Source organism: Protopterus annectens, chromosome 7.part1 (genome assembly GCF_019279795.1).
Source record: "Protopterus annectens isolate FY-2018-M chromosome 7.part1, PAN1.0, whole genome shotgun sequence".
NCBI classification, from domain to species: Eukaryota; Metazoa; Chordata; order Ceratodontiformes; family Protopteridae; genus Protopterus; species Protopterus annectens.
The window spans coordinates 537,991,930-538,015,405 of NC_056740.1; the positions used below are offsets into that span (position 1 = coordinate 537,991,930).

Here is a 23,476-nt window from a genome sequence, read left to right on the forward strand (position 1 = left end):
TAAACTTTGTGCTAGAAAAGTTGACACTATCACCCTTTGAACCAGCAGCAACAGCAGACCTACAACACCTGTCATGGAAAACTGCTTTCCTACTGGCAATTACTTCAGCAAGGAGGGTTTCAGAACTACAGGCCTTAATGGCAGTGCAACCCTTCCTAATCTTCCACCAAGATAGAGTGTCCATGAGGACTAATCCTACATTTATGCCCAAGGTGGTATCCAGAGTATCTTTAAACCAGGCAATCCACCTACCTACCTTCTTTCCCAACCCACAAAACAGAGGGGAAAGAATACTGCATACCTTGGATGTGCATAGACAGCTACGCTACTACTTGGACAGAACAAAAAATAGCAGAAAGACTGACCAACTTTTTGTAGCCTATGCAACAGGAAGGGAAGGAAAAGCTATTTCAAAACAGACAATCTCCAAATGGATAGGAAATTGCATACGATACTGTTACTCCTTCCATGGAAAACCAATTCCACAGAACATAAGACCTCATTCTACAAGGGCAACCGCCACTACCACAGCCTTCTTACGAGGAGTGGCAACCAAAGACATTATTGAGGCGGCTACTTGGACCTCCGTGCATACATTTGCCAAGCATTATAATTTGCCTCTATATTCCAGATCCCGAGCAGGGTTTGCCACTGCTGTACTGCAAGGGATCCTAAACACACCATAATCTACTTTTATCCTCCTCCCCCTAGTTGGCTATGGTATTCTACCCACTTGTTATGACTGCAGATGCATCCATGAAGGACATAGTACAGTTTTGTACCTACCATAAATGTAGATGTCCGAACTGGATAGCATCTGCAGTCAGGATTACCCTCCCTCCTTCCCCTCTGTGGTACTCCTAGGGTGTTTACCCTCCTAATAGCTAGCTGTTGGGGGGGAGTCTTTTATGGTGTATTTCTTTGTATATATGTACATATATGCTTATTGTTGTGTTTACCTCTATCTATTTGGAAACATTGGCATCTATCCAAATTTTAGCCTGCAAGAGGGCTACTGGCATCTGGGGCAAGAAACACTGAGGAAAATGGCGTCGGCTGATGCTTTTATACCCGAAGACCAACAGAGATGACGTCGGGTGGAGTGCGACATCAGCCGAAGCCGGACCCGGACTTTGGAATCCGGCCGACTGCAGGGCTGCCTGACGACAGGACAACCCACTTGTTATGACTGCAGATGCTATCCAGTTCGGACATCTACATTTATGGTAGGTACAAAACTGTACTTTTCTAAACCTAATTTAAGTGTTGCTCTTCAATACCTTACTGAGTTATTGGACAAAGGTTTGTCCTTCTCCTCTATAAAGGTTCATGCTGCAGCAATTTCTGCTCATTATGACTGTGACCCACCATTATTTTCTCATCCTTTGTTTAAGCAATTCCTTAGAGGGGCAAAGAATATAAGACCCCCACGTAGAGCTCCTACTCCTGCTTGGGATCTCAATTTTGTGTTGGAGAAACTCACTCTACAAACTTTTGAGCCTGCAGCTACTGCCGAGTTGAAATATTTATCATGGAAGACTGCTTTTTTGTTGGCCATTACCTCTGCGAGAAGGGTTTCTGAATTACAGGCCCTTATGGCGGTTGAGCCTTTCTTAATTTTCCACAAGGATAGGGTGTCTTTGCGTACTAACCCTTCCTTTATGCCTAAAGTGGTTTCTAGTGTGGCTTTAAACCAAACTATTCATTTGCCTACTTTTTATGCAAACCCCCAAAATAAAGGGGAGAAGATTTTGCACACTTTGGATATACACAGACAGTTGCGATATTATTTGAGCAGAACTAAAGGGTTCAGGCAGTCTCAGCAGTTGTTTGTTTCATTTGCTTTGGGTTCTCAGGGCAAACCTGTTTCAAAACAAACTATTTCTAAGTGGATTGGTTTTTGTATTGCTTTCTGTTATTCCCATCATGGTAAGGAGATTCCAGCTGGGATTAGGCCTCATTCCACTAGGGCTACTGCCACTTCCACAGCTTTTTAAGGGGTGGCTACTAAAGATATTTTGGAGGCAGCTACTTGGAGTTCAGTGCATACTTTCTCTAAGCATTACCACCTTCCACTTTATTCTAAATCTAGGGCTGGATTTGCCACTGCAATTTTACAGGGCATTTTGGCAGCTCCTAATGCTTTTTAGTTTTGCCATCCTCCCTTACCTCTGCTTTGGGATTCTACCCATATGTAAGGACTGCAGCAATGTGAGATGAAGAACATAGTACAGTTTTGTACCTACCATAAATGTAGATGTTCAAGATCCACATTGCTGCAGTCCAATTTACCCTCCCTCCTTCCCCTCTGTAGTTAGAGGTGGTTGTGTGGTTTGGGTTGTAAATTTTGTAAATGTGGTTAGTGCAGGGGTGGTTGGTGGTTCTTTGCTGTTTTTTGGCTTTGGCCTTTCTTTTTAGGGCCTTCTGACATCTGGGGCAAGAAAAGACTGAGGATATGACGTCGGCCATGCGCTTTTGTACCCTGACGTCCTGATGTCAGTTGTAAGCGCCTTGACCGACGTCAGCCTAATACTTTGGTATTCGGGCCGACCGAGGACAGCGGACTACCCATATGTAAGGACTGCAGCAATGTGGATCTTCGAACATCTACATTTATGGTAGGTACAAAACTGTACTTTTCCTAGTCTTATTTGAGTGATTATGTTTTACTTTCTTCAAATGTCTTCTTTGCAAGCATCCAGGCAGTGTTATTACTAACCAGTAACGGAATTTTATCCCCTCTGGTAACTTTTATTAGCTATTTTAACAATCTCATTTTACAGACTGGGAGAGCGCTAATCAACCTATTGCTCTGCATATGCAGATATTAAGTCTCCCAGGGTTATTGCTGAGATAAGCTTATAACTTTGTTTCTCCCCTTTTGTGGTGACCTCAGAGTTGATTATTACTTTTAGTGAGGGGGATGAGCTTTACTTTTCATAGACTATGGTTTACTTTTTTGTGCTAAGAAAAAGCATCACTCATCCTACAATGGCTTCCCAGTATGCCAATTTCAGTTATCCTCTCTGTTGTATCCTGGCTGTATAATGTGTGAAATGTCATACGTTTTCTGTTTCAGTCTAAAACATATAGGTTAAAGTAATACTTTTTTTCCCTTTTCTGTTTTTAGTACTGCTGCCCAGATATGTTAAACAGTTTCTTCCCAGGAACACCAAAGCAGGAGACTACAAATACACCAAACAAGGCCAGTGAACTTGAAAAGGGAAAACTGATAATGCTGGTTAGTGATTTTTATTATGGAAAGCATGACGGAGATGCTAACTTAATTCATCAGGAACAGAAGACGCATACCACATTCAAATGCTTCAGCTGCCTGAAAATTCTTAAGAATAATGTAAGGTAAGTAATGCTGGCATAAAGCAGCCCAGTTTAACTTAGTTCCTCTGATTTTTTTAACTTTTGATGGTTAATCTTGAGAATACATAATGTTTGTGATATGGTTTTTGAAAATACTTATTACACACTATGTATTTTGCTACCTTAATATATTAATCTTTGATATTTTTCCCTGTCTTCTCGCCCAGTATATTGTCTATTGTACAATATCTAACAGATGTAGATCAGTGTTGGAAAAGTTGTAGTTGTATATTTAGTCTTGTCATGGCTGAATTTTTTTTGTGAATCAGACCACCATTCCAGTTATCAAGTCTAATAAATAAATGAGTGAATAACAGTTCTGTTAACCACACTTGGCTGACACAATGCAAACTTCCAGCTGGTCGGAAAAATTTCCATAGTTTGACTGCTACCACAGAATAAAGAAATTTCATTTTTGTGATAATTAGTACGTTTTGATTGAGTGCTTAGTACTGTTGTTGAATAAAATATTTGTACTAGATCATCGACTTTATGGTATTTGTTTGGTTTGCATACTGTGTTATGAAGTATTTTCAGTTTAGGATCGACCTGAGTATGTTTATTTTCAACCAGATTGCTTTCTGTAGTATTGTACAGTGATGTATTTTGCTAAGATTTGTAGAAAACTTAGCAGTTTTGTTGTAATTGCTTTTTATAGTATTGTACAATGATGTATTTTGCCAAGATATGTAGAAAACTTAGCAGTTTTGTTGTGTATTTTTTGAGTTTTTGAGGATGAGTTTTCAGAATACTGAATGTAAATGAAGCATATATTAAAGCGTGGAACTTTACTTGTTGATAACGTTGCTTTGTCAGATACAGTTTTCCTATATCATGCCTAGTTTTCGCAGATTTTGATTATGGTGTAGTTTAATGGCTGAATTCTGTATTCATCAGTGAATATGCACCGTAGTTTGGTTTCACATATTTTGTCTAGCTCATTATTTCTTAAGGGATGTGTTTTGAATAGTTGTGCCGTATCAGGTGTAAAAAAAAATTAGTTTATTTTATTTAATGTATTGGAGTCTTAGATACATGTTTTTGTATCATGTAAGGGGTATTGAGTGGTAATACACAATTGATTAAGGAAATTTGCTATGAATATTAAAGGAAAATTCTTAACTTCTCCTGCAGTTTAACTCATCTCTTAGGCTGCTTTTCTCCCAACAATATTGTTCCAGTATTATGTAAATACTAGAAACCTGCTTGTACTTTATAAAATGTTCATTTCCTTGCCTTAGAATCAATGGAAGGGAAAGGCCACCCAATTTTTTAAGCTTAACTTCTCACATAATTTGCAGAGGAATTTGTCTATGCCTGCATACCATACTACAGACACAGTGAAATTTGAAGTCTGGTACTACTGATAACCTTATTTGGGTAGTTATTCCTGCTGATGTCAGGAGCACAGCACCTGCTGTAAAAATAAGGCAGAGATGTGTTAAACTATTTCCATTTTCTTTATTGCAGAAAGGAAGAGAAGTTACACTGACTCGCAGCTACTTCCAAAGTAGCCATGCCTTTCACAGCAAGAGAGTCAGTCAACGGTTCAAAGGCAGTTGTCACCTCTTTTGACAAATTTACATAAGCATCATAGTATTGAAATACTAATCTTTAAACTTTGAAGGACAGCAAGTGGATTCTGTTATTAAATGCTTATTTTCTCTGTCTTTTTTCTTCCTGTTTACAGTCCCTGCCATGAATAAACAATTTTGCATTTAAAATATTTTAAATCGAGTGATGTTATGTTGTCCTATCTCGCCTTCATTCTTACTGGATGGGTTTTTGAGCCAATCCTCTGCTCCGTCTCTGCCGAATACACTAGCTCAAAGTCTCTAACTTGGCTTGTGGCAGAATAGGTATCCCATCATGCAGATCTCATTTGCCAATTTACGAGTTCAGATGTTCTCTTCTTGACCATGGCGAAGTTTTTTGTCTTTTTGCTAATCTTTACACATTTAGTCTTTAGAATTGCTTAGTTGATTAGTTTAGTTAGTTTAATTGTGAGTACTGTACCTTTCATAGCCTTAGAAGCCAATGTGTATCGCTGTTGCTGTGTTTCTTGTTGGCCATAGTTTGTTTTGCTAGGCCAGTCTTGTGTATCCCGTCGCCTTTAACTGTATTGGTGTGCTTTAATTGTTGTAGTTAATTAGCTTAGCTCATTTAAGTTAGAGAGTTAACTGCCCATTTCAGTTAGCTACCAGTAGAGTTATGTGTGTGTGTGTGTCTCTTTCTGATGACTACTAGGTCCATTTAAATCAGAGGACCTGGTGCTTGTTTCTTGAAATACCAAGTTATTTCCCTTTAGTTTTACTAGATGTGCTGTGTGTGTTAATAAATGTTCATATTTAGACGTGTTTTTCTGTGTGATTTCTATATAGTTTTATAGTTGTTTTAGGATTTCTTCATCCCTACCATGTCCAAGTAAACTAGGGAGAAGGAACAAAAGCCTTTGGGTTTTAAGAAATGTCTAAAGTGCTCCCAAAAAATGTCCATTATGGATGGGCATAGTGTTTGCGTTTACTGTTTAGGAGCAATCCATCTACAGGAAACCTGCACATTCTGCCACTCCTTTAGTGGCTGTGTTCTACAGGAGAGGAAAAATAAACTTGTGGTCAAAGGACTCTTGAAACCAACATTTGAGGAAACTCTACAGAGTTCTTCCTTGTCCAGTAAGTCTTCTTCCTTTGCAAAGGACAAAGCAACTAAAAGGCCATCTCCAGTCTCTTTGGCTCAGTCTGAGCCTCCTAAAAAATTGTCTAAATTGTCAAAAATTTCTCAAGCATCGACCTCCTTGGCTCCACTGCCTTTGGAACCGTCAGAAGTAATTGTCATTGATGAACCAAATTCTTTGGCTCCAAGATCTTGGAAGCCAAAAGAAACTGTGACTGGGAGCCGGTCCATTGAACTGCCGGCCTCTTCTACTTTTAGATCTCCTATCTTAGAGATATCTCATTCACCAGCCCTATTCTCCAGGTCTTCTAGGAACCTGTCTGATGATGATGTGGAGAGGGTGGTGTGTAGACTATTGAAGTCGCTGGTGCTGGCAAAATTGTTCTCAGCTCCAACCCAACAGGTTTTGGAGCCCTCTAAGGCTGTTAACATCCACTGTTGTTCCTGCTCCAAGCCAAGCTGGATCTTTGGAGCCGGAGTGCCAAGTACCACTTGCTGTAGACCCGTCTGTTCCGGCACCCCTTCTGGATATTCCAGAACTGATCTCTGCTCCAACACTTTCGGTGCCATCCATGGTGTTTTGGAGCCGTAGCTCTCCAGTCTGCCCCAAGGGGGATGCTTGGACCTGAGCTCTTCGGTTTCAACTCTACCCCTCAGTGCCTCGTCTCCTACATCAGCTTTGGAGCCAGTCTCCCTGGAGCCGGGAGATTCCTCTTGTTTCCTCGGAACCAGGGGTGTCCTCTGAGCCAGTGTGTTCGGCTTTCAAACTGGTGTGCTGTCCCCACCTACAGCTTTACACAGGGATACTGGCATTCATCCCCCCAAAGCTCCGGCTACTGTCTCGGCACCACCCCCTCCACCAGATAGCAGAGATTTGGAGCCTCAGGAACCCCCATTGGGTGAACCCCACTCTTCCAAGGCCTCCCCAGAATACCCTTTTGAGGAGCCCCCTCTGAAGATGACATACAAGAGGAAGCATATAGACTTTTCTGAGGAGTCTGCCACCTCAGGCATGGACCTCGAGTCAGAAGGGTCCCCATGGTCGTCCTCTGAAGATATGTAATTTACAGATATCCTTGAGATACTAAAACAGAGAAGCGGCTGGAACCCCATCACCACTTCTGATGAGGAGTCTGTGTACCCTGGATCTCAACCTTCAGCCTCCTGGGTGTGTCTGCTTTTTGATGAGCTAATGGAGTTGGTCAGTTGAAAGGCGTGGGAGTCACCTGACAATATGGAGCCAGTCCCTTGGAGGTCAAACAAGTTTTTGCTGGAAAGGATTTTCTTACGAAAGGTGTGCCTGTAGATGCTATGGTGGTGGCAGCAGCCACCAAGATGGAACTTTCTGAGACATCCTCATCTGTTTGTACTCCGAACACAGATTCTCAAACGATGGATAGATACAGGAAGCGTGTCTTTTTGTCAGCAACATTTGCACTCGGATCGCTGAACTATCTCACACATTTTGCAAGGCTACAAAGAGATCTCCTGAAGGAGCTAGAAAATACTCAACAAGGTTCGTTGGCTGCGGGGGTGACAGAGAAATTCATTTCCCAGCTTTCCACCTTAAATTCCATCATCGACTCCTCCATGAGACTGGTATCGTATGCAGCGGATTGAGCGAGTTGGACAGCAGGTTCAGGAGTTTCCCCCTGAGGAGACACTCCTGGATGCGCTGTGTAATTTTGCGGAACATTTTAAGTCTACCTGTACCAATGCTCCTTTTGATGATTCCTCACTTTTTGGACCTAAAGTTAAAGACACACTCACCAGATGTGAGCAGGAAGGGAAAACTCTCTCTGCCATTGGAGTATGTTTTTCAGTACCTTCAAGACCTTACCCTAAAGGTCAGAAGAGTGGGAAAATGTGGTTCAAAAGATCCCAGGGAGCTTTTGAAGATACACAAGGTGAATCCTACCCCAGGGGCAGAGGGGGAGGCAACAATGGTGGGCATTGTCCTAGAGGCAGGGGGGGGTGCGCAAAGCCAGGGTGACTGTGATTCCTTTCGCAGACGTCCCTACCAGCGCTCTTGAAAGGTGGCCTGTCAGCTCTACTGTGGAGGCAGTCGGGGGACGTTTGTACCCAGAAACCTGGCAAAATATCACAAAAGCAAAAGATAAGTGGGTACAAAGCATAATATCCAGAGGGTATACCATTCCCTTTTGCCATCCTCTACCACACATCAGAACAATCCCAGATGTTCCACCCAGTCTAAGTGAGCAAACAACTTTAGAATTTCAAAAGTTGCTGGACAAAAGAGTCATCCAAAAAGTCTCCGCAGGCCAAATAGGATTCGGAACTTGCTCAAGATTTTTGTTAGTGCCAAAAAGAACAGGGGACTGGAGACCCATATTGGATCTTAGCAAACTGAACAAATCTGCCAAAAAGTCCAAGTTCCGAATGGTGACACTGCAGTCAGTACTTCCCTTTTTAGGGAAAAACGATTGGATGTGCTCAATAGACCTCCAAGATGCGTACTACCACTTAAAAATGGACAGAGCATCAAGAAGTCATTTACACATCCAGCTGGGAGCCAGTCATTATAAGTTCCGAGCTTTGCCCTTTGGTCTCACTACAGCCCCCACAGTGTTCACCAAATGCATGGCAGTAGTAACGGCTCACTTAAGATGTCTTGGATTCCAAGTGTTTCCGTATCTGGACGACTGGCTCCCAACTGCCACCACTAAGCATCTACTTCAACAAGCCAGGGATGTGACATTGGAAACTTGTGCTCAGCTAGGCATAACAGTCAGTTTACAAAAATCTGCCATGTCGCCCTGTCAGCATATTACCTTTATAGGCACAGGCCTAGACACTGTTTTTATGATGGCACATCTTCCACCAGACAGAATTTCTGCCCTCAGATAGCAAATACTCCACCTTCTTCCCAAGGACAAGGTAAAGGCACAGGTCCTGAAACTTCTAGGAACCATGGCTTCGACCATAACTCTAGTTCCTCTCATCAGGATGAATGTGAGAATCCTTCAGTGGCTCCTGTTTTCTCAGTGGTCGCTACAAGAACTTCCTATGTCCCATCTAATCAGAGTAACGGAGTCATGCAAGAGGGATCTACAGTGGTGGACTCAGTCCAATCATCTGACCATCGGGAGACCCTTTATTCCACAACAACCTGTTGATACAGTAATCACAGACACTTCCCAGATAAGGGGGGGGGGCATTATCTGGGAAGGGCAGTCCAAGGTATATGGCAAGATCACGAGGCCCATTTGCACATTAATGTTCTGGAGATGAGCAGTGCTTCTGGCATTGCAGGCACTCCACGACTGTCTTCCACTAGGGACGATTGCAGTCCAGTCAGACAATATGTTGGTGGTATGGTAGATAAACAAGGAGGAACCAGATCATACCCACTTTGTCGCGAGGCCCTGAGAGTTTGGTAATGGGCAATATCTTCCCAACGCTTTCTAGTAGCAACGTACATCCCGGGGAAATCGTGTGATACTGGACAATCTCAGCAGGGCAATATTAATGCCCCAAGAGTGGTCTCTAAAGCAGAGCATGGCAGAAGAGATTTTCCGTAAATGGGACCAGCCTTGCTGCAATCTTTTTTCCACTCCCATGAATACCAAATGCACCAGCTACTTTGCTCTAATCCTCCCTCTGGGGGAGACGCTGTTGTTCATGATTGGCCCTTGGAACTTCTTTATGCCTTTCCCCGTTTTGCGTCGTACCCAGAGTCATCCAGAAAGCAAAATACTTGGGAAGCAGGCTGATTCTCATTGCCCCGTATTGGCCTTGTCAGATTTGGTTCCCCTTCCTCTGGCCTCATCTGCAGGAGAAGCCATGGGTTCTGGACCCAGTTTCAGACCTTCTGACCCATATGTCAGGGACACTTCATCCTTCTCCCCACACCCTCAATTTGACAGCTTGGCTGTTCCACTTCCAAACTTAGTCAGGCTTCGAGACTTCTCTCCAGCAGTAAAACAACATTTTGATATCCTTCTGCACCAGGGAGCATCACTGCATGTCTTGGAAAGTGGATGCCCTGTCCTTTCCCTGGGTCAGTCTATCGATCTATGCCTTTCTTCCACTACCTCTCATCCCCAGGGAACTGCTCAAAATAAAGGAGGAAAAACCAAGGACAATAATTATAGCTACAGACTGGCCTCTCCAGCACTGGTACCCCTTGCTGCGCAGCCTGTCCCCACTGCCGCCATGGCATCTTCCTCAGATTTCAAATCACTTGACCCAGAAGGAAGGGGAAGTAATGCATCCTCAATTGCAGCCACTCATTTTGGCAGCTTGGCTTATTCCCTAACCCTGGATCAATCTGCCAGCCTCAGTAAACAGGATGTCCTTCAAGAATGCAACTGCAGTCCTGACATATGGGTTGTCCTGCCTCAGGCAGCCCTTCGGTCGGCCGGATTCCAAAGTCCGGGTCCGGCGTCGGCCGATGTCGCCTTCTCCCCGACGTCAGAGCGGCTGAGGTATAAAGGCATCCGCCGACGCCATCTTCCCCAGTCTTTCTTGCCGCGCGGTGCCCGAAGCAGAAGCAGTTCGCAAGTGCCGGTCAGTCAGCTCCTGTGTTTTCAGTTACCGAAGTCATCAAAAAGCTAAGTACCCCGTTGGGGAACATTTTTCTTGCCTCAGCGATGTCAGAAAAAATTGAAAAGGTTAACAATTGTTTGTCTTGTGGTAAATAAATACCTCATAAGGACTTCTACTCTTACTGCCTTCCCTGCCTGGGCCCAGACCACGACCTCTCGGCCTGTGCTGCCTGTGCTTACTTTAATAAGCGCACACTCAGGCGCCGGGCAGAATTTGCCGAAGACTTTTTTGGCGAAAATTACGCTTATATCATGCAGTCGGAACAACCGACAGCACATATTTCCAAAAAACGTAAGGACCGGGACCGACATCCTCGGCCCGCGTCGTCCACCGATACCACTCCCAAGCCTACCGCGAGTGCATCGGCCTCTTCGGAGATGGTAATTCAACTTCTCCAGGCCGACGACACCGCTTTACCGTGTACTTCGGTCCCGGAAGTTACCCCGGTGCCGGTTGTGGATTTTCCTTCCGAAACCGAAGCTCTAGAATTACCCGACACCATTCCAGTGGATAAAGTTACTCCTGCACGTGGGGCAGCTAGGCCTCCGGTCTCCATGTCCATCAAGGCCTACACATGTGCAAAGGCTGCCAGCCTGGCTAAGGCCCATCCTACTAAAACTATTTCCCAGAGCCATTCTTCTGATAAACAGATCATGACCCTAGCTGCTGATCTAATCTCTCTTATCAGAGGTTCTCAGTCGCACCCAGACAGGTGTTCTCAGCCTCCTGCAGATAAAAGACCAAGGACAGAACAGCCAGATACCCTCTCTTCAGATGAAGCCTCTAGGGATTCTGAGCACTCAGATACCCAGGAAGAATCCTTCCAGGCCTACGAGGACTCTGATGCTGAGGAATCAATTCCTTCTGCCTCTCCTCCAGAGGATATTTCTTTCGGAGAAGTTCTCCACTCCATGAGAGAACATTTTCAGTGGCAGGGCCAGGAATTTTCTGACTCCAGGAAAAGGCTACGTACCTTCCTCAAGTTACCCCAGCACAGACCTTTAGCTATTCCTCCAGTGTTGGATGCCTTGGATGATGTATACTCAGACTCCAGTGCTTCCCCTGATTCTCTCCCTCCTGCTCCTGTCAAGCCAGACAGATATTACAGGGTTCCTGAAACTCACAAACATCTATTTAAGGCCCACTCTGTGGATTTAGAAACTATTTCTCAGGGGCCCAAAGGAGTGGCTACTTCCTCGGCCAAAAACCCTTTGCCCGCAGACAGGGAATCTAGGTCCCTGGAGAGATGGGGCAAAAAAGTTTATACCTCTTCCACCCTTGCCATGAGGTCACTTAACTGTCTTTTTCATATGTTTCAGTACCAGATTACTTAATGGATGATTTGCAGAAAAAGCTAGCCTGTCCTGAGCCTATCGATAGAAAGGCATTTTAGGATTTGGTTCATAACACTCAGCAGGTTAGCAATCATTTTCTTCAGTGTGGTTATGATGCATTGGAAGCTTCATGTAGGTCAGCTATGACAGGGGCCCGTTATACGTAGACATGCTTGGCTGAAAGAACAGCCACTGCCAGACCATGTTAAAGTAAAGCTCCTAGATGCACCTCTGGAAAAGCAGAAGCTTTTTGGTGCTACTGCACAGGATGTGTTGAAGTCTATTGAGGAAAAGGCTAAATCAGTACAGACAGTCAAGGATTTCCTCCAGGTTCAGCCACCTAGATTCAGCAGGAATTGGCCTTCAAAGAATTGGTCCTTTCAGGACGCTGACAAGTTTCAAAGGGGAAAAAGCAGGCGTGCTCGAGGTAGAGGGCAATACCGAGGCTCTTACAGGGGACGCCAATGGCAACCTCCAAACCAGAGAAGTGGCGCAGGGAGTTCAGCTGCACCACAGGGACAATCACAATGACTTGACTTTCACCCCGCCGACCAAGGCTCAAAGAGAAGCACCTCTAGGCGGAAAATTATCCTTATTCTCAAAGAACTAGCACATTTTAACCAAGGACAAATGGATTCTGGACATAGTAGACCAAGGTTACAGGTTCCACTTCCATACCTTACCAACGAGATAAGGCATGCCAAACCTGCCACAAAATCAAAGGGCAGAGGCACTCATACAGGTTTCAAAGTTGTTACAAATAAAAGCAATAGAAAAGGTTCCTCCTCAGGAACAAGGCCAGGGATTCTACTCAAGGCTGTTCCTTGTTCCAAGAAAAGAAAAGCAATGGAGGCCTATACTGGACTTGTCCGTTCTAAACACTTTTCTTATTGTGCCAAAATTCAAACTGCTGACGTTACAGCAACTCCTTCCCATGCTGGGCAAGGGGTCTTGGCTGGTTACTCTGGACCTCAAGGAGGCATACCTGCATGTCCCAATCAGACACAGCTGCAGAAGATACCTCAGTTTTCTTGCAGGAACAGAGCATTATCAATTCTCAGCATTGCCGTTTGGCTTATCTACTGCGCCCAGAGTGTTCACGAAATGCCTGGCATCAGTAGTTGCACATTGCAGACTCCAAGGGCTTCAAATATACCCTTACCTGGACGACTGCCTCATACAAGCAGACAGCAAACAAACCTTGGTAAAAAACTTGGACTATGTCATTCAGTTGCTACAGGCTTTGGGATACACAGTCAACATTCAAAAATCAAGACTACTGACATCCCAAAAGATTATTTTTCTAGGAGCAAACCTGGACACACAATCACAAATGGCTTTCCTCACAGAGGAGAAACAGCATTTACCAGATTACTTCAAAAGCCTAGCAAAAGTTACCCAGCTGACTGCAAGGCAGATCCTGCAGGCCCTAGGTTTCATGGCATCTTGCATTCTTCTGATCTCTCTGGCAAGACTACACATGAGAAAGCTACAATGGTACCTAAAAAGCTTATGGTCTCAACACAGCCACAACCTAGAAGACATAATACCACTCATCCCATGCCTGCAAAGGGAATTTTTGTGGTGGGCTCAAGCAAGCCATTTAAACCAAGGCATGCCTTTCAACAAGGTTCAAGCAAGTCAAACCATTACAACAGACGCCTCAGATCATGGATGGGGGGGCACACATGGAGGACAGATGCATTCAAGGTCAATGGACTCCCACGGAAATGCCTCTGCACATAAATCAAAAAGAGATGTTGGCAGTGATGCATGCAATAGAAGCCTTTGGAAAATCTCTTCAACAGGGCCATCTGCTAATAAGGACAGACAACACCACGGTCATGTGGTATATAAACAAACAAGGAGGCACTCACTCGTATCCCCTCTGCAGACTAACAATGGCTCTTTGGGAAAAATCCCTGAAACTGAACATTCATTTGCAATCCCAGTTTGTTCCGGGCAAGGACAATGTTCTGGCGGACAGGTTGAGCAGAGATTTCGTGGATCCACACGAATGGATGCTGCATCCACACATTTTCTCACAAATAACAACTGCATGGGGAAGACCGGACATAGATCTCTTTGCTTCTCATCACAATCACCACCTGGACAGGTTCTGCTCAAGGACACACCATCCTCTAGCCTGGAGAACGGATGCTGTCTCTTTCAGCTGGAATGCCCTAAAAATCTATGCATTCTCTCCTCTACCACTACTCACCAAGGTGTTACTGAAGATCAAAGCAGAGCAACCAAAGGGAATATTGATAGCTCCAGACTGGCCGAGGCAGCATTGGTATCACTTGCTACTGAGCATAACTCTCACCAAACCATGGCCCTTGCCCCATTGGCCACTGCTCCTAACTCAACACAATTACAGGACTGTTCATCAAAACCTGCAAACATTACAACTGACAGCTTGGAGGGTTACATGACTTTGCCCCATGTACCCCTCTCCGAAAAGGTTCAGGAAATCTTGCTGGATGCACGCAGACCTTCCACCAGAAAAACCTACTCGGCCAAATGGAAGAGATTCATCATCTGGAATGCCAAAAAGGGCCAGGATGCATTAGTAATGAGCATACCTCAGATATTAGAATACTTGGCAGATATGTTTCATAGTGGCCTCTCATATTCTTCCATTAAAATTCATGCTTCAGCAATCTCGGTAAATTACAACTGTGACCCACCTGTGTTTTCGCATCCCTTGCTAAGACGGTTTCTAAGAGGGATAAAGAATATCAAACCTCCAAGAAAACCACCAGTTCCTGCATGGGACCTCAACTACGTCTTGGAAAAATTAACTCTTCCTCCTTTTGAACCAGCAGCATCTTCAGAAATGCAATTTCTCTCCTGGAAAACGGTCTTCCTGTTGGCAGTTACCTCAGCAAGAAGGGTCTCGGAGATACAGGCTCTCATGGCAGTACTTCCCTTTCTCATCTTTCATCAGGACAGAGTTTCTCTAAGGATCAATCCTTCATTCATGCCAAAAGTGATATCCAGGGTCTAAGTCAAGCAATTCACCTGCCTACTTTCTTCCCCAATCCTCAAAATAAAGGGGAAACGCTGCTACATACTTTGGACATACACAGACAACTACTCTACTACTTGGATAGAACAAAGACCACCAGGAAGTCTGACCAACTATTTGTAGCCTATGCTGCCGGAGTGCAAGGAAAGGCAGTTTCCAAACAAACAATTTCAAAATGGATTGGACACTGCATCAGATTCTGTTACTCCTTCCATGGAAAGGGTGTGCCAGCCAATATTAGGCCACACTCAACCAGAGCTATAGCCACATCCACAGCCTTTCTAAGAGGAGTGGCTACAAAGGACATTCTAGAGGCTGCTACATGGAGCTCCGTGCATACATTTACCAGACACTACAACCTGCCTTTATACTCCAGATCCCGAGCAGGCTTTGCATCTGCAGTCCTGCAGGGTCTTTTAGCTACACCATCCCTAGCTTAGATCCTACCACCCGCAGCTTGGCTATGGTATTCAACCCATATGTCAGGACTGCAGTTGCATTCTTGAAGGACATAGTACAGTTTTGTACCTACCATAAATGTAGATGTCCGATAGATATGCAACTGCAGTCAGGTTTTCCCTCCCTCCTACCCCACTGCTTTTTTCCCTTGGGTCCATTCCCCTCTCCTTTTCAGCTGGGGTTATCTATTATGGTGTATCTGTTTATTACTGTTGTGCATGTCTGGAATTTTTTGCTTATCCATTCACAAATTTAGCCTTCCTTGGAGGGCACCTGGCATCTGGGGCAAGAAACACTGAAGAAGATGGCGTCGGCGGATGCCTTTATACTCCAGCCGCTCTGACGTCGGGGAGGAGGCGACATCAGCCGACGCCGGACCCAGACTTTGGAATCCGGCTGACCGAGGGGCTGCCTGAGGCAGGACAACCCATATGTCAGGACTGTAGTTGCATATCTATCGGACATCTACATTTATGGTAGGTACAAAACTGTACTTTTAGTATTGTTACTTTTTCTTCCTCCTCTATAGTTGGAAGAATATATTACTATTTCCTTAGCTACCAAACGAGATCTGGGTAGTCTCCGCCTTGCATCATGGGATATAGGGTTGCCTCGAGCTGGTAAAATTAGCTCTCGAGCTTAGCAAGTGCCGAGTCGGAGCCGAGGATTGGCTCCGAACCCAACCAGCAAGAAAGAAGGCGAGAGAAGACAACTAACATGGAACGTTTTGGTAGGTACATAACTTCTTATTTTGCAATTTGAGCAGAAATTGGAGGGGAAAGAGGGATTGAATCTCCCAAACTCACATAACTAGATTAGCATAAATAGGGGCAAATGAATTGCCCATCACTACACCCTGGACTTGCTTGTAGGTTTTCCTTTCATAGTAGATGTTGTTGGGACAGTACTAGGTCCATCATATTGAACACTAGGAATATTTCCTCGCTACTAAGTGATTGATTTAGAATCAACACATAGTTAAACATGCCAGTTCCTTCCTCCTCAGGTGTACAGGTAAAAAGATCTACCACATCAGTGGTGAGAAATTGTATAGTTTCATGTCGTAGATCTTAAGAAATACACCCAAGGAAATCCCAGGAGTCTTACAGTTGTTGGTAGCTTGCTGTAAAAAAGGTTTCAGCAGTCTGTCTGTAGAGACTCCCAGGGGACAAATGGGTCTTCTCTCAAGGCTACAGGTTCCACTTTCTCACCCTTCCAAAGGCAAAAGGTATGCCAGACCTACCACACAATCAATGGACAGAGGCACAAAAACAAGTTTCATCTCTCATGGGCATGAGGGCTATTCAGCCAGTGCCTCAACAAGAGCAGGGAGAAAGATTTTACTCAAGACTTTTCTTAGTACCAAGAAAGGACAAAGCATGGAGACCAATTCTGGACCTGTCTATTCTAAATACTTTTCTGGACGTTCTGAAATTCAAAATGTTGACTCTGCAACAGCTTCTGTCCATGCTGGGCAAGAAGGCTTGGCTTGTAACTTTGGACCTCAAAGAGGCATACCTGCATGTCCCATTCAGACAATCTTGCAGAAGATACCTTAGATTCATAGCTGGCTCAATGCGCTACCAATTCTCTGCACTGCCCTTTGGCTTATCTACTGCACCCAGGGTCTTCACAAAATGCCTGGCACCAGTAATTGCATTTTGCAGACAAAGAGGAATTCAAATATATCCCTACTTGGACGACTGCCTTATTCAAGCAGAGACCAAAGACATTCTACTAAAGCATCTGGCGTTTGTAAAAAGATTACTAATTTTCCTAGGGTACACAGTAAACGAAAATAAATCAAAACTAGTACCCTCTCAAGAGATAATATTCCTGGGTGCAAGCTTAAATACAACTGCCCAGATGGCTTATCTCACGCCAGGCAAACAAAGGCAACTGACGTCTTACTTCGAAAGCATGGCAACAAAGACCCAGTTATCTGCAAGAAAAATTCTGCAGGCTCTGGGCTACATGGCCTCCTGCATTCTGCTAATTCCATATGCAAGACTGCATATGAGGAAACTACAATAGTATCTAAAAAGTATTTGGACTCAACACTGCCACAGCCTGGAATCATTAATTTCACTCATTCTCTGCCGATTTTCGATGGTGGGCACAGGCCTGTCACCACAACAAGGGACAGCCATTCACTTTACCCACAGCCAGGCAAACACTAACAACAGATGCATCAGATTATGCCTGGGAGGCCCACATGGCAGGAAAATGTATTCAGGGCACATGGCCCCCAAGCCAAAGGCATCCTCACATCAATCAAAAAGAGATGCTAGCTGTACAAAATGCCCTGACAGCCTTCAAGGACCTACTTCATCCAGGACAACTGCTGATAAAGATGGACAACACCACAGTCATGTGATACATAAACAAGCAGGGGGTCACACATTCCTACCCCCTCTGCAGACGAGCCATGATTTTGTGGAACACAGCATTGACCTACCAAGTATACCTGCAAGCACAATTCCTGCCAGGAAAAACAAATGCACTGGCAGACGAACTAAGCAGAAACCTCATGGACCCTCACGAGTGGAAACTAGATCCACAAATCTTCAGCATGATAACAGGGAAATGGGGATGCCCAGACATGGATCTTTTTGCCTCCCCTCACAGCTGCCAACTTCAGAGATTCTGCACAAGGACTTATCACAAAAAGCATGGATAGTGGATGCTTTGTCATTCAGCTGGAACAATCTTACAGTATATGCCTTTCCTCCACTGCCTATCCTCCCCAAGGTACTCCTCAAGGTCAGAAAAGAGAAGCCACAAATTATACTGATTGCCCCGGATTGGCCATGCCAACACTGGTACCCAATCCTAAGGAGATTGTCTCAAGGCCCTGCCTGGACATTGCCTCAGATTCCTCATTTACTGACCCAACAAAACAATCAGATTCTGCACAGCCAACTCAGAACCCTAAATCTAGCTGCATGGCGGATAGTGTAACCATTCAGAATACACCTCTCTCTAAAGCAGTTATGGATGTTATTTTGGAGGCCAGGAGGCCCAGCACCAGGAAATCTTATGCAGAAAAATGGAAGAGATTCTCTGCTTGGAACCAGACACAAGGAATTGACACGCTTGTACCAAATATTCCTCGGATTTTACAATATCTGACTACGGTGCTGGACAAAGGCCTATCCTTCTCATCAATTAAGATCCATGCCTCTGCCATTTCAGCTCATTACAATACAGACCCACCAATTTTTTCACATCCATTGCTTAGGCAGTTATTCAGGAGGGCCAAATACATAAGACCTCCAAGGAGAGCACCAATACCTGCATGGGACCTCAATTTTGTCTTGGAAAAACTCACACTGCCTCCTTTTGAGCCAGCCAATACAGCTGAGATAAAATTCTTATCATGGAAAACAGCTCTGCTCCTAGCAATAACTTCAGCAAGAAGAGTCTCAGAGTTACAGGCATTAATGGCTGTGGAACCTTTTATTATCTTCCATCCAGACAGGGTTTTTCTAAGGACAAACCCAACATTTATGCCTAAGGTAGTGTCCAGTCTGGCTCTTAACCAAACCATTCATTTGCTACTTTTTATCCAAGCCCACAGAATAAAGGGGAGAGACTTCTGCATTCTTTGGACATACACAGACAGCTATGCTTCTACTTAGACAAAACTAAAGCTTTCAGAAAGACTGAGCAACTTTTAGTGGCATATGCTGCAAGATCACAAGGAAAGGTTATCTCAAAGCAGACTATTTCAAAATGGATAGGACACTGCATTTGTTTCTGCTATTCACAACTTGGCAAATCAGTGCCTAAGGGCATTAGACCACATTCTACCAGGGCAGCAGCCACCTCAGCAGCCTTCCTCAGAGGAGTACCAACCAAGGATATTTTGGAGGCTGCAACTTGGACTTCACTGCACACTTTTACTAAGCACTACCACTTACCTCTTTAAATCCAGAGCAGGCTTTGCCACTGCAGTTCTGCAGGGCCTTATAGCCACTCCTAATTCTATTTAGACCCAGCCGCTCTACCTCAGCTTTGGGATTCAACCCAAGTGTAATGACTGCAACAGTGAAACACGATGAACATAGTACAGTTGTGTACCTACCATAAATGTAGATGTTTGAGTGTATTCACTGTTGCAGTCCAGGTTACCCACCCACCATACCCCCTTTTTCTTTGCTGGGACTTATCTGTACTTCTCTATCCTATACAACCTGTGTGGTGTATTTGCTTGTAGATGAAGGTATTGTTTATGTTAGTGCATGCTTGTATAAGCAATGTTTTTTTAGCCTACCCTTTTGGGGGCACCTGACATCTGGGGCAAGAAAAACTGAAGAAAATGGCGTCGGTTGCATCTTTTATACCCCTGGCGCTCTGACGTCAGGGAAGAGGCGACAGCAACCGACGCCGGACCAGGACTTTGGAATTCAGGCCGACTGCGGGTAGCCTGACAGCAGGATAACCCAAGTGTAATAACTGCAACAGTGAATACACTTGAACATCTACATTTATGGTAAGTGTACACAACTGTACTATCTTTTTGTGCAGGAATTTGTTTCCCCTTGTTCCCAAATTCCAGAGGAATTATCCTTCCAAGTCTCCCTTTGTCAGTAGACAGTTTTGCCCTCCTCCCAAAGGTAAAAAGGGTGCTAGAAGGGCTCCTCCTGCTAAGTCTACTCAGACTTCTTTAGCTCAGAACCCTCTTTTTCCAGACCAGCCAGGTTTTATCTGATTATCTACTTCCCTCCCTTCTCAGCCAGGTTCCTATGTCTCTGTCTTTCCCTTTTTCTTCCAAATTGGTTACAGATCACTCAGGACTCTTGGGTTCCAGCCATCATTTGCAGAGGTGTTACATGGTTTGGAATTCCCTTCCTCCCTTTGTGGGCATTTCTCAGCCGCCTCAGGCTAATGGGAAACGGAAAATACACTCCTGGGATTCCACCTGTGTCTCTGAACAGGGGCTCTGGGTGCTGACTTGTCTAAAGGTAGGATAAAGTCTTGGCCTCAAGTCCAATACCCTAGTAACTTCCTGTGATCCTCAGGAATAACTACCATTTTATCCTCATGTTTTTCAGTCTTTTGTCTCAAGGAACCATCCACACAGTTTATACTCTTCAAAACGAGAAGGCATTTTATTCCAGAATATTTCTCGTTCCCAGGAAAGAAGGCACATAGAGACCCATTCTGGATCTTTCCCAGCTCAACACCTTTCGGAAGGTTCCTTCCTATCCCTTCAAACCTTGTTTCCTCTTCTTTCTCAGGATTTCCTAGTTTTTCTGGCTCTCAAGGATACCTGTCTTCATATTCCTTGTTCATCCGCTTTTCAGGAAATGTTTACATTTCTCTGTTGCTTCCTTGCATTTTTGTTTTGCCCTTTGTCCTCTGTACTGCCCCTTGAATCTTCACCAAATGCCTTGCTCCTGTGATTACTTTCTGCAGGATGAGGGTAATGTAATCTTTCCTTATCTGAATGACCTGTTCATTCAGGATGTTCTTACTGTTTCACTGTTGCAGTCATCACATTTGGGATATCTGCTTGCAGTAGCCCTCAGTCGGCCTGATTATCAAAGTCTTGGGTCCTGTGTCGTTTGCTGTCTCATCTTCCATGACGTCAGGTAGTCTGGGGTATAAAGCATGCAGCCAATGCCATTTTATCAGTCTTTCTTGCTGTACGGTGCCTGAAGCAGAAGCAGTTCGCAAGTGCCGGTCGGCCGACTCCTGAAATTTTTGTTTTCAAGTTTCAGAACCAAAGTCTTCAACTAAAGCTAAGTACCCCATTGGGGAAACTTTTTCTTGCTCTTATCTGATGTCAGTAAAAGTCAATAATTGTATTTCTTGTGGAAAGCAAATACCTCATAAAGATTTTCATTCATACTGTATTCCTTGCCTAGGCCCTGACCACTACGTACCTTGCTGTCGGTTTTGTGTCTTATTTAAGCAACGAGCTATTCGTCTGTATATTTACACTTCTAAATATTTTGGTACTCTGTTCAGTTATCCAGATATGTCTTCGGTAAGCCATCTGACTACCGACACCTCAGTGAGGTGCTTTCAAAGCCCCTGATACCCGTTACTTCAGATTCGCAGGCCTCTACTGAAACCCATTCGGAGTCCAGTATGCCGCGAGATGCTTCAACTGGGGAACCTGCGGATGTCTCTACCTTGGATGGGTCCAGAGCCTCTGTGCAGGCACCGGCTTCTGAGGGTGTATTCAGGCCTCCTGACTTGCATATTGAACTGATGCCATCTTCTTCAAGGCCTAAAATTCGAACCATGTGTAGAAAACTGACGCCCAAACCGCATGGTCAGGCCTCTATGCCTAAAAACAAATGATAAGAATGGCTGAAGACCTAATTACCTTAATCAGGGGAAGACAACTCCCCCCCCCCCCCCCCATCTAAGAGACCTAGAACTGAATTTGCTTATGATACTTCTGATCAGGATTCTGAAATTTCTGTTTCCTCTCATGACCAGGATTTACCCTTATCTACCTATGAGGATTCTGATGCAGAGGACTCTATTCCCTCTGCTTCCCCTCCAGATGATTTCTCTTTGGGTGAAACCTTGCATACTCTTATGGAGCATTTTCGCTGGGAAAGCCAGGATTACTGTGATTCTAAAAAGAGGCTTAGGGATTTCTTACTCCTGCCCCAACACAGGCCTTTAGGTATCCCCCCTGTACTAGACATTGTTGATGATGCCTTTTCAGAATCTAGCTTGGCCCCTGACTCTTTATCTCCTCCTTCCAGAAAACCTGATAGATATTACAGGGTTCCTGACTCTCATAAGTTCCTCTTTAAAAATCCTACTGCAGATCCTGAGACCATTTCACTGGGACCCAAGGACACTAAGGCTACTACTGCCAAAAATCCTACTCCTTCTGATAGATTCCAGGGCACTGAATAGATGGGGTAAGAAGGTATACACTTCTGCAACTTTGGCCATTATGGCCCTAAACTGCCAGTTTCACATGTTAAAGTAAGTATCAGCAGCATATTATTGATTGGTTAAACAGAAAATGATGTTGATTCCTGATTGTGCTGAAAATAAGGATTTACAGGATTGAATGCATCCTGCTGAACAAGTTGAAAAACATAGTTTGCAATGTGGTTTTGATTAATTAGAGGCATCTGTCACTGGGTCTGTACTTAGAAGACATGCTTGGCTTAAGGAGCAATCTTTGCCAGATCATGTTAAAGCTAAATTGCTGGATGCTCCCTTAAATCAGGACCACCTGTTTGGCAGCAATGCAGAAGTAGTACTTAAAAAGATGAAAGAAAAAGCTAAATCTATGCAAACTATTAAAGATTTCCTACAAGTACAGCCTTCAAGATTTAGTAGGCATTGGCCCTCTAAGAATTGGTCCTTCCCTGCCTCTTCCAGGCTTTCTCAGTCCAAACTCAGAACTAACAGAACACCCAGGCTTCAGTCCCAGGGTACGCACAGGACTAAGCAGTGGGGGGCTCCCACTTCCAAATCAGGGAGTAGTAAGTCTCCCCCCTATGGTAAACTGTCTCAATGACTTAACTTTAAAACTTCCAAGCCCTTCTCAACTGACTGCTCCTTTAGGGGGAAAGATTGCTCTGCAGGCAAAAAACTGTGAACTCATTACCCAGGACAAATGGTTTTTAAATAGTTTCCCAAGAATACAAATTTCACTTCAACAGGCTACCAACCCCAAACGGTTGGCCAGATCTACCCCCAAATCAATGGGCAGAGGCTCAAAAGCAAGTACTCTCTCTCTTAAGCATAAGGGCTATTCAAACTGTACCAGAAGAGGAAAAGGGACAAGGTTTCTACTCAAGACTTTTCCTTGTGCCCAGAAAAGACAACTCATGGCGTCCTATTCTGGAACTTTTGGTGACCCCAAAATTCAAGATGCTAACCCTTCAACAGTTGCTTCCATGCCTGGTTGGCAGCAGTAGATCTAAAGGAAGCCTACCTGCACATCCCAATCAGGGAATCTTGCAGAAGATACCTACGCTTCAAAACAGGCTACATGCACCATCAGTTGTCTGCACTGCTTTTTGGCTTATCTACCGCGCCGCAG

General features: G+C 44.4%; 1 protein-coding gene across 5 annotated transcripts in view; it reads left to right on the forward strand.

Annotated features, from left to right (window-relative positions):
• ZNF280D (zinc finger protein 280D) overlaps positions 1-23,476 on the forward strand; it is a 3,097,091-nt gene that overhangs the window by 1,406,474 nt on the left and 1,667,141 nt on the right. For all 5 annotated transcript variants that reach the window (XM_044078966.1, XM_044078968.1, XM_044078970.1 and 2 more), the window contains one exon: positions 3,131-3,360. In XM_044078966.1, coding sequence (XP_043934901.1) covers positions 3,131-3,360 — 230 coding nt within the window. The remainder of the gene's footprint in view (positions 1-3,130; positions 3,361-23,476) is intronic.